The sequence below is a fragment of the Hippoglossus hippoglossus genome, chromosome 14 (genome assembly GCF_009819705.1).
Source record: "Hippoglossus hippoglossus isolate fHipHip1 chromosome 14, fHipHip1.pri, whole genome shotgun sequence".
Lineage (NCBI taxonomy): Eukaryota > Metazoa > Chordata > Actinopteri > Pleuronectiformes > Pleuronectidae > Hippoglossus > Hippoglossus hippoglossus.
In genome coordinates this window covers 14,911,528-14,923,123 of record NC_047164.1, presented here as the reverse complement: position 1 = coordinate 14,923,123, position 11,596 = coordinate 14,911,528, and the positions used below count along the sequence as shown (strand labels likewise).

At 37.4% G+C, this 11,596-nt stretch overlaps 1 protein-coding gene and 1 long non-coding RNA gene across 6 annotated transcripts; both read right to left on the bottom strand.

Moving 5' to 3' along the window:
• Positions 1-393: 393 nt before the first annotated feature.
• On the bottom strand, positions 394-7,444 carry rnf167 (ring finger protein 167). 5 transcript variants are annotated; one of them, XR_004616031.1, is made up of 12 exons: positions 7,301-7,436; positions 6,956-7,092; positions 5,542-5,631; positions 5,336-5,416; positions 5,109-5,246; positions 4,940-5,027; positions 4,752-4,842; positions 4,504-4,609; positions 3,511-3,604; positions 3,339-3,419; positions 2,296-2,810; positions 394-2,257 (listed from the first exon to the last, which is right to left on the bottom strand). XR_004616031.1 is itself a non-coding variant. In XM_034606397.1 (11 exons), the coding sequence occupies exons 3-11, from the start codon at positions 5,617-5,619 to the stop codon at positions 2,386-2,388; spliced, it is 1,182 nt and encodes a 393-aa protein (XP_034462288.1). In that variant the 5' UTR covers positions 5,620-5,631; positions 6,956-7,092; positions 7,301-7,444; the 3' UTR covers positions 394-2,385. The 5 variants fall into 5 exon arrangements, 4 of the variants coding, with proteins under 4 accessions (XP_034462288.1, XP_034462289.1, XP_034462290.1 ...); XM_034606397.1 differs by having other exon boundaries at positions 394-2,810; positions 7,301-7,444; XM_034606398.1 differs by having other exon boundaries at positions 394-2,810; positions 5,542-5,626.
• A 3,261-nt stretch (positions 7,445-10,705) lies between these two features.
• LOC117774616 lies at positions 10,706-11,376 on the bottom strand. Its single transcript, XR_004616107.1, has 3 exons — positions 11,216-11,376; positions 10,984-11,092; positions 10,706-10,888 (listed from the first exon to the last, which is right to left on the bottom strand). It is a non-coding gene; the product is annotated as an uncharacterized LOC117774616 (long non-coding RNA).
• Positions 11,377-11,596: the final 220 nt, after the last annotated feature.

Here is an 11,596-nt window from a genome sequence, read left to right as displayed (position 1 = left end):
ATTAATGACCCTTAAACACAAAGGCAGAGAACTCTGTAAAGGCTATGTCAGTGAAAAAGCTCTCAAAAGACAAAAGTATTAATCACATAAGCTCTTTCATCCGACGACTTAAAAAATATAGAATATAATATCTCATTATGCCAAAGTAATTAGTGGTACTAATCCCTAATCACTCACCACCAATTAGCTTAGTTTAGGTATTTTCATTTTGTTAGTGCACAATTTCAATCAAACTGTTGGAGTCTGAGCACAAGATCTGCAAGATCCTTTCACATAAAAGTGTATTTCATAGATTAAATTCTGTAATTATAACATGTATGTAATCATGTTTTTCTAGCTTTACTATTTACTTGTAAACATGAAAAAATGACAAACATATACGTAACATACCACTTTGCTGTGTAATAGCTTTATTACGAAGAATCATGTGTCAATAGGCCTTAGCAAGGACAGTGATATTTACATTTTCTTGACGAGACAAACAGATGGCACCACAGTCCCATTCTGTGTCATAAAATCAAACCACAAAGTTAACGCAGCCTACGTTCCACAATGTGACACCGAACATTTATTGTTGAAGTTTGATAAACTAGGCACATTCTAAAAGAAGGATTTAGTTATTACATGTTTTCATTTGCTTCAGTTAACAGTCCCCAAAGTTGAGACATGAGCAAAGAAATGTACAGTATGAAAGAGTGTAAGCTGACTACAACTATAGGAGAACAGCAGTTCTACTTAACAATACAGACTATTGCTAACAAATTGAAAACAAATCCTTGATAGCGTGGAGTCTTTTAATCGATCAGCAGTGAAATATGTGATGACAATTTTACAGTCCTGATTCCCTGCTCTAACTCTCACACATTAAAATGCAACTTAGTAAAGATTTATCATCATATGACCCGTACAATGTTTTTTTTCTTTCTGGGAATAAGTCCAAGCTCAATTTGAGGTGATACAGTATGGAGCTTTATAGTTTAAGGTTCAAAATAATAATTCCAGATGTAAGATGCAGTTATACATTTACTTGGAGTAGTGAGAGTTTGGCTGAATTAACTTTCCAAGTTTACCATTTGTTCTGGTCTTTAAATGAATCAACAGCATCGACACAAACCAGGTCCTTTAATAAAGTAGAGGGAGAAAGCCGTGGAGCTTTCAGGTGCAAGTTGATGCTGCTTATCGATGTCACTACTCACACTAAACATGTGGAAACACAGGTTTTCTCTCTCTTGTTTGACATCATACAAAAAGGACGTATTCCGACCAGTGAACAGGGGCAAAGCTTGCAAAACAGCATTATTAAACACAGCTACACACGAGGAAAGCAAAGGAGTGTGAATCCTGTCCCTTCAATTTCCAAACATTTACTTACACACATGTACATCAAGGCCAATGTAAGGCAATGCTCTTTTTTCCAGGGTCCCACCGTTATTAACATGTTATCATTCTATTGCGTATAAAAACGGAAACATGGTCATTAAATATTCATGAATCTGTATTTTACCGAAAAATCTTAAAACCCATTAATTCTCACTATGTTATATATTTACAACACCCACTGAACTTTCCTCTGTTGCTATAAACCTGAGTTTATTCAACTTGACAAACTGGATAAAGCTAAAATGGATTATTTTTAACCGACTACGCCATAGTATTGATAATAACGTAAAAGCAGCAGAAATGTATAACATCTTTGCAATTATCTATTCTGGCGTAATTGCATGTGGAATTTGAGAAAAATCAGTCATTTCAAAAAAATTGAAATATAGCGTCAAGACATGTAAAACAAAGCTAAAAGCGATTGAAAGATAAAATAAAGACAAACATTTTCTCCTCCACTTTCATATCCTAAAGTGTATAAGGACTGTCAATATATATAAAAAGGTTACCATTCAGAAAAGAGTCTTTAAACTGACGTAAACTTACACAGAGAACCTAGAAGATCCACATAAAGTGTGAGCACAGAATTCCTCCTGTTTGGGTACAAAGGCTTCGTCTACATGAGTCTTTACTGGAGTGGACATTGACTGAAAGTGGCCCATTCATTTTGTGCAGCACTAGTGGTTAGGTCATCTGCTGTGGTCAAATTATGAATTACAGCATGCAATAAAAAAAAGGGAGGTCTGCTAGCAAATGGAGAAGTGCCGGAGTCAAAGTGTGTATAGAAGTGAGCTGTTTTGATCAATGCCGCTGCTGCATGTACTTTGACTCTAACAAACAGACCTCCTCTGGTTAATGAGTGAATGTTCCTGTTATGAATGTCTAAATGAGAATGTCAAGCTAACCACAAATCCGCAAGCTATTTTAAATTACACGGTGATAAAACCACATTTGATGACAGAAACCATTTTTTAGGTCAAACTAAGTAATCTCAAGTTCCAGCCATCAGACCTCCACTGTATCTCTACCAATGAGCTGAGCAGTGTCATCATCAGTGTGATGCCTGTCCTCTCCTGCGTCATCACTTTCTGAGTCTGTGTCCTCGTCAGGGGACTGGTAGCCTTCATAACCCAGGATGGGAGAGTCGCAGTGAGCAGGGGAGGCGAGGCACTGGGCAGTGGTAGTGGTGGTGGTGGCTGAATAGGCTCCTGGGCTCCCAGAGGGGGAACCCGGGTTGGAGGGCCGGAGCAGAGGAGTGCGCTCCGAGTCTGCTTCGCCCTCTGTCCCTTCCTCCTCCCCACGTCCACCAGTATCCTCCTCAGACTCAGACTCGGAGTGCTCTGTGTTGTTTCGAGTGACGCGCTGTTTGCACACGGGACACGTCTTCTTGGTCTGTGTGAGCCACGGGTCGACACACTGGCTGTGATAGGCTGAAAAGCAGAGTTTTGAGAAAATGATGAACAAAACACGAGGAGTATAAATGTACAAAAGATAAGAAGTGGAAAATAAAATGTGCATAAACTGTGTAAGAACAGTTATCGAAATAGTTTCAAAATACTTTGCTACCTGCTATAAAAGCTTTTCTTTTGCCAACCAGACATAATTACTACCAGTATATGCAGATGGATATTTATACATTTGAGGAACATTGCTTTGAATCAGATTTTTTTTCTCAACTGAGTAGATTATGTAAAATATTTTGGTATAAATTGTATATTTGGAAATTGGCATGAGAGGTGAAATGTCCATGAGTGTTTACACACAAGCCAAGTTTCCCTTATAGACTGAGAATGTTCACAAACGATTTGTAGTTAGTCTTAGCCCATTGTAAATATTTGCTTCGGGGCCATTAACTGTCGGTTTACTTTTCTAAAAACCTGCGATCTCACAGACTTTGGCAAAGCAACCAAGAATTTTAATCCATGTAATAACATGATATCAACTTAGTAATTATTTACCATGGGAACAGGGTAAAACTCGCAGCTTGTCTCCTTCTTCATACTCATCCAAACATATTGCACAAAGATCATAGTCATCCCCTGAAACATAGAAGTCATAACTTAATTCATTCAAATGTAAGTGAATTATTATTAACAATAATTATTATTATAATAATAATAATCTTGTTACCTTTCCTGAACCTGTGGATTGGAATCCGCTTCAGCTGTTCCTTGGACAAACGGTTTTTCCTCAGCCTTTTTCTGTAGCGCACACATCGTATAATCTGAATGCAAAATGACAAGGTTACTTGTGGCATGAGAATTACACTATTTTAACATTCAACATGCATGGATGGATTGGTTTTCTGTGTTTATTGACCCCAGCTCTCATAGTCAGTCAGTAAATGACAAAATATGCTAGAAAATGTTTTCAAGGATCATATAATGTTTATAATGTGCTAATAAATCCAGATTTGTGTCTGACTGTCTTTTTTCAACAACTGCTCATCTGATCTTCATACTTGTAGGGTGTGGTGCCATTGAAACCAGGAAGTGGAGCTTTGACTGTGAACAGTTTATGATATAGTAGAGTATTGTGGAGAACACATATATAAGTGGATGCTTGTATGGTTGCCAGATAACTACTTCAATATTGGACCAGGTGAGACTGTTATAAAAACGTAAAGTAAACATGGGAGGTGCAGTTTGTCCGGATAAATGTATTAACATTATCATAATTAACACTTTATAAATAGAATTGAGATTGTAGTAGTGATATAACAACAGACTAATAATAATACAATAATTAGATGAATGATAATTATAATTATTACTTTGAGTGTTTAAATAATTATGAATACATAATATGAGTAATTATAGATATTAACAATTGAATTCCCCTTCTTATCAACTGTAAGACTGACAGACTTCTGGAATTCTTAGTAGGGTGAGAAAAAATATATTGGTTGAACAAATTCAAACTTGGCTGAAATCATGTTATGTCATTATTTTATACACAGAAGCACACTCTAAGCTCCCCTCTGATAACCATGATCAAAATTCAATGTTACACAAGTGATTTGACCATTGTCATTTGAGTTTGAGTCAAATGAAAATCAAAAAGGGGATTTTAAAGAATGTATGACATAATGAATGTCAAGTAGAAAGCTTTGTGCATACTTACTAAGACAACACACATCACAAGAATGATCATGCCAACTACTCCAGTGAAGGGAATAAGGTAGTACGACAATGGAAAAGAAAACTCTGGCTTGAGGATCACATAGGCCCTGCAGACCGAGAAAAAGAAATAAACAATCACATTCCAACTTTTCTCTTATGCACAATAAACACTGAAAAGCTCTTGAACTTAAAACTTGATTACAGTTTCATATTTTTTACTTCTAAACATGTTTAAGTGTTTTTACTTACCCTTGTTCTGGAATTATAAAATTTCTGAGAATTTGGGAAGCATAGTAGCTGGTGAAGACTGATGGGATCTCAATCTCCTCTGCAATAGTGTCTGAAAATAAAGAACATACAAGATTTTAATTGTAGGCAGTTTAGTAAGATGGTAACAAAGTATAAAAATAATGTACATCTTATAAAACCTGAATTACCATTGCTGTAGTTCATATTGAGCAGAGTGTCAGAATACATGTTGTGAATGACTGCAGCATTGTATCCAGCTTGCTGTGCATGCAAGACCTGAAAACCAAATACACGCTTTTAGACCACTTTGCTTCAAAGACACTAAAACATATTCATTGCCACTCTAACATCACTGACCTTTATGTCAAAATTGCAATCATAGCGTCTGATGAGAACAATGGTTTTGGTGGTATTGGCATCAAACGATGGTGGCAATGGAGGTGGAGGGTCTATTGCTGTGCAGCCATTAAGTGGACGGGCCACCACCATAACTCCCTTACACACAAAAGAAAAAATATATCATTATAAAAGACTCTGATCAATGTTATTTTGCATGTGCATTTTCTCTAATAGTCTACTCTCACCATTAGCCCTTCCTTAGGAAGTGGAGATCCAAACAAGGCAGGAAGGTCCTCAAACAACATGGAGGTCATATTGCTATAATGCTGCAGAAACAATACATACACAATGTCAGAACTGAAATCATTTTTAGGATCATTTGTCATGTTATATTTAATGTATTCCAAAAGGACTATCAAAGTTCATGAGCTAAATCTCCTGGACTACTTACTGCATAGATGTAGGCAAGTGCGGGTGAAGGCACCAGGACACTGCAGAAAACCAGTACGGCGACATTCAGTTCCACCATCCTTGCGCTAAACTGTGCAAGAGATACAACTTTATAAATCATGACCAGAGGGGAAATGCTTCAAATGCTTCATGTTAAAACTGATCTTGCAGTTTGATTACAGCCTGGCATTAACATAGAAATACAAGTGACAATTCAAGTGGTGAAGCTTTGTTGTATGCACAGAAATATGCAAACAAGAAAATGTCTCACCAGCATGCATCAACATGTACTTCCCTGCTTAATGGCACATGTCCTTTTAAATATGGACTTTAACAGATAAAACGATAAGTGCAGTGTGCGAAATTTTTTCTTGATGCTTATGAGTCACTCTGTAAATTACTAACAAAAACCAACTACTATTACTGACTATTTACCATTTTACCAGGTTATAGTACAATCTGTGACCACTACAATACTCTGAATGCAAAATGACAAGGTTACTTGGGGCATGAGAATTACACTATTTTAACATTCAACATGCATGGATGGATTGGTTTTTTGTGTTTATTGACCCCAGCTCTCATAGTCAGTCAGTAAATGACAAAATATGCTAGAAAATGTTTTCAAGGATCATATAATGTTTATAATGTGCTAATAAATCCAGATTTGTGTCCGACTGTCTTTTGATTTTTTTCAACAACTGCTCATCTGATCTTCATACTTGTAGGGTGTGGTGCCATTTAAGTATGGACTTTAACAGATAAAACGATAAGTGCACTGTGCGAAATTTTTTCTTGATGCTTATGAGTCACTCTGTAAATTACTAACAAAAAACAACTACTATTACTGACTATTTACCATTTTACCAGGTTATAGTACAATCTGTGACCACTACAATACTCATTATATATGCTCTAGCCCCGACCAGGTAATTCATCATAATTAACATTGTTGAAGTCTACGATATATATGTAGTTATCAGGTGATCCCAAACAGCCATAAACTCTCTTGTAAAGACATGTCAGGAGAATATGGAGCAGATCTACAGATTCTACCAAAATATCCAAACACTAAATTGACAGACTCTTGATTCGCTTCTAATTTAAATGTTTGGAATGATTAGAAATTATCTACACGTCTTTAACATTTGAGGCCCTTATGTGGCAAAAAATAAAAGTGCAAATCTCGACCCCAGTTCTGGTTAACTCTGCTGTTCCTCTTGTTTCATATCAAACTAAAAAAACGTTTAATCGACGTAGCAACTTTTAGTGTATCTGCTAAGTTGAACTACTTCGCTGCTGTTGTATTGTTCTGTCACAATAACAAACCTGATATAACTTGTTAAATTGTGTACAAAATCACAACAAACAACGTAGTCGATGTCGTCGGTGTTATTGTGTCGTTAACTTCCCACCTTAGTATCCTGCTAATGTCGGCGCCGTGGAGTCTGTGATTTAAGCTTTTTCCACTTGTCTCACTTTGGTGTCTGACATGTCATCGTGTATAATCGGTAGAAGTTGATCGGTGTCCCGCGTTCTCTTCTCCACAATCCTATAAATCCACAAGAAAAAACCGACAGAGGCAGGAAGGATTAACGTTAGCTAGCTTGTTAGTGCTAGTAGATGTTAGGCAGCATTTACGATAAAACGACTCCGCGACAGATTACTCTTTGAATTCTTGATGGTCTGTATATATTATGTCGTACAATTTTAGTAGTATATAACACAAAAACATATTTTGTCCACCGTAAATGACTCACTCTGCCTGGGTTCCCCAAAACCTTCGCTAGCTAGCTGCGGCTCTGTTTGTCTGTTCCTGTGGTTTGTTTTTGCTTCTTGCTCCCTGCTTCTTCTTCGCGCCGTTTGAGGCAGATTGACTCAGCAGCATCCACACCCACAGCGCCACCAGCGGCTAGACGGAGAAACAGCAATAATCTCGTTGCTATACACCAGTGGTCACCAACCTTTTCGAGCCCAAGATCACTTTTTAATTCCAAACGTAAGCCGAGATCTACCACCCTGATATCTTCCAAGAAACCCACTTAGGAGGGTCATATTTATTATTTTTTGCAATTTCTGTTAAAGAAATGTACAAGAAATAAATCTACACAAAGAGAGGCAGTTTTCTAGTTCTTTTTCTATTCAATGCACAATATTCAAATTAATATAAATTCATATTTACAATGCACAATATGTAGCTTCTCAGTTCCACATCATGTTCTGCAGAGGAGCTACTACTGCAGCACAATGTTTTTACATATAGGCTTTGATTTGAATATGACCACGAATATGATTATTGCCTTGTATGAAAGAAGTCCCTTGTACTCAAATAAAGTATATATAGTATATGTTTATACTGCTGTGAACCACAATGTTTATCTGTCTGTGACATAAATGTATTTACAACCCTTTCTGAACCCGTTTCAAAGTAAAAGCTCTCCAGCGTTTCACCTTCTGAATCCACTCATTTGTTCCAACGGGGCTTTGATTGTTATCGACATACCGTAGAGTCCTGACATTTACTTTAGTACATAAACCAACTTGTTCTTGAAAGAAATGCAGGAGATAAACCTGCAACTCCACCCCTAGTAGCGCACACACATCTCGTGTGAATAACAGAAAACCGACACACAGCTGATATGCGGCGGGACGACAGCCAGTGAGTCGAGAGAGTTGGGGGATCGACAGTGAAGACTGCGAGATCGACCGGTAGATCGCGATCGACGGTTTGGCGACCACTGCTATACACGGTGCACACGCCTGATTTTCCGTGCGTGTTGAGCAACATGTGTCTTAAATGAATATAAAATTGATTATGGAAGCCTGTTGGATCAAAATACAAGGGTTAACAGAAAATGCAGCTACACTACGCCAGGTCCCTGTCTACAGCACCAACTGGTTACTGGTGCATGTAAGCTACAAGAAACTGCATGGCCTCCTGCAAGGGTCGACTGCAGAACAGTTGCAGTTAAAACCTTATCGAGATCCATCAGAGGGCAACATGTGGGGTTGAGAGGACATAAGTCAAAGCAATTCAGACATCAGGCAGTGGTTTCTCCAATACTGTCCTCAAGAGGTATGATCACTCTACTTTCACATACAGCACAGTCACTGTTCTCGGTCTTTCATCAGCATCAGAATTGTTGTTTATTGCCAAGTAGGTTTATTTACATTAATACTTTTGCTGTGGTTTGTTGGTGCAAGTATAAATATAAAAAACATTTAAAAAAGGGAAACAAAATATAATCTGAACATATTCTAAGCACCATGCAGGGAAGGGATTGTGCAATACGTTGTAAATAGACAGTAGAGAATGGACATGGCATTGTACAACTGAGTTCAACAAAGGATTACCTCAGCAAATTAATACTCAGATGTGTAATGGCCACTGGTTGATACTGTGACTCATCAGTGAAAGTACTTAAGTAGGCAGATGTAAATACAAACACACACATTCACAATAACAGGTAGGCCACATTATCTAATAATAACATCTTCATCTTTTCGCCTTCTCACTGGCATGTGTATCGTTAAGATATCAAGGAAGTGCAATGTCCATTTCGGTGCGATTTGTTCAATACTAATAAACAGAATAAAGAGACGACCAGCGCTCTATAGCAACAGCAGCTGGGACTCATCAACGCAAGTGACATTGTCCATCATGACAACAGCGAATTCGCACCAATGGCAACGGCAACTGATTCTCCATCTAGCATCACCACAGACCAAGCAAACAGCCTATTCCAAAGACATAGAATAGGCCCTGTTCTAGTTATACTAATTGGCATATCTTTTCTTTAGAAGCAACAGTTAAATTAAGCCTTTTTTCAGCACTGGGGTCAGGCAAGTCAACAGATTAGAAAATTTGTCTTCTCCAGGTTAGACCTATACTATAACCCAGCTAAACCAAACACTAGACCAAAGTTGTATGAGCTTCTCGAAGTTCTAACTCGATCCGTACATCAAGTCTCCCTTATTCTCTGTATTTAGCAGGTTGCTATTTAAGAACGTGGAGATGAAGGGCAATGGTATTTCGGAGTAAAGCACATAGGAAACTGGCAGGATCACTGTACCACATACTGGTTTTTCATTTACTGCAAGTCGGTAGCCTGTGGCGTAATCCCTCCACTGCCAAAGTCAAATCCTCCCCCTCACTGCAAAGCATCAATAATGATGCTGCTGGAGATATTATTTAATGAGGTGATGACGAGTCAGTGACTAAAATGATTACCCTGTATGCCTTTCAGAGATAATTATCCAACTGACCAGTGTTTACTTACATTTATTTTGTTAAAGTAAGATTATTTAGTTAAAGTCACTCATTTACTTGATTCATTTGTTATTAATTTTAAAATTTCTATTCATTTATTATTCAAGAGTCCTGGAGTGTTTTCTTAATGCTGTTGAATGTGCCTTTTAAACATTAAAATGTTTACCATACCATTGTTTTGTATCTTTTCCTGCACAAAATTGCATATAATACGAGACAATTAATTTTCAAAGTATATCATAACATATTGAGCCCCAAAATACACAAAAAGCATAAAAATCCAATATAGACAATTATGTGTTATTTTACTTAAAATATGATCAACGAAGTATTTTCAAAGGTAAATGCAGGTTTTACAGGAATTTATACGATCATATCTCTATTTTTACTTGGCCAATCAACACCAAGCACAAAGAAGCACACAGTGTCAAGTTAGCGCTTTCGACAACAAATTGAAGCCAGCGCACTATGTGGCTCTGTGTTTACACTGTGATGTCTTGAAACATGATTTGATCACTTGAACACTAACTCCTCAGGGTTATGCACACAATAAATGATGTAGAAAAAAAGGACTAAGATAAGGAAAAGACCAGATGCTCTTGGAACCTTAATTGTGCATCTTTTATTTTGTGAGATAACGTTTCACGCTTCCGTTTTCTTAGGGACCCCAAATGATTATCTGCTACTTCCAAACATGTTTCACATCAATTGCAAATCCCATCAAGCAGCAAATATGAGTGAAAACAAAGTATGAACTTTAACTGAAGTAGGAGTCGAGACAGACATGAACATGTATGCACTGTACAAAATATAGTTGTAGTTTCAGATATAAATTAAATTATCCTCTGACAAGTAATTCAAAATTAATTAAAAAAAATACAAACAAGAAAGGATGTTCAATGTAACATTTTATTCAAAGTCAGCCATTGAGCTGGATTGGAACCAGCAAAAGGTCACAAGTAGTGAATTTGTCATTGTAAAGTCGACAGAGAGAAAAGCCAAAACATCCACAACGATGCCTTCTGTCTGTCCCATCTTCTGTGATGCTTGGCTGAATCATGGTCTTTGTACGCAACACCTATTACAAAGAAAGGAATAATATTTAATTTAATTCCATGAGAAAACAAATATACAATATGTATTCATGTGCTGCATATGGACATCTGAACTTACATGTTGTCCATCTCACAGCCAATCATTCCAGGAGAGTATTCTGTTGACATGCAACTGTCTCTACAGACTCCATTCAACCAGGAGCATTGAAATGCCTCATTCTCTGCAACTGAAATCGCAGATTAAACATTTAGTGTGTTTTAGGTCAAATCGTTTTGCTGTGAATTAAAAAAAAAACTAAAAAGGTGCAGATATGAGCTGCACAAACACACAGAGATGTATCAAGACTCACCATAAAGCAGCAAGAGAACGACCAGCGCCAACACAGCCACACGATAACGAGACATTGTTGCTTCTGAAACTGCGTCTGTGTCCAAAATGATGTTTAGACCCAGGACGGTTTGTCTTATATATCTGCTCACCTCTGAGGAGGGGAGGAGTGAAATAGGGGGAAATGGGTTGCTTTGTTAATTATTTTCAGTCGTTATTATTATACAAATTTCCGACTGGTTCAACTGGAGCTGTATTAGTCAACCACCTGTTTTGTGTTTATCACCACAAACATCTGTGGCAAAATAAGGTTCACAACTTATTTTACTTTGCAGTGTTTAATCACTGCTTGCAGCTCACCATGCCGAGGAGGTTTCGGGGAAAGACAAGTTGTTTTCTAACA

Coding starts and splice junctions, on each gene's coding strand:
- rnf167 (XM_034606397.1), bottom strand. CDS start 5,619: ATGGTGGAACTGAATGTCGCCGTACTGGTTTTCTGCAGTGTCCTGGTG. Junction 5,417..5,541: donor CACTTGCCTACATCTATGCA/GTAAGTAGTCCA, acceptor TTGTTTCTGCAG/CATTATAGCAATATGACCTC. Junction 5,247..5,335: donor TTCCTAAGGAAGGGCTAATG/GTGAGAGTAGAC, acceptor TTTGTGTGTAAG/GGAGTTATGGTGGTGGCCCG.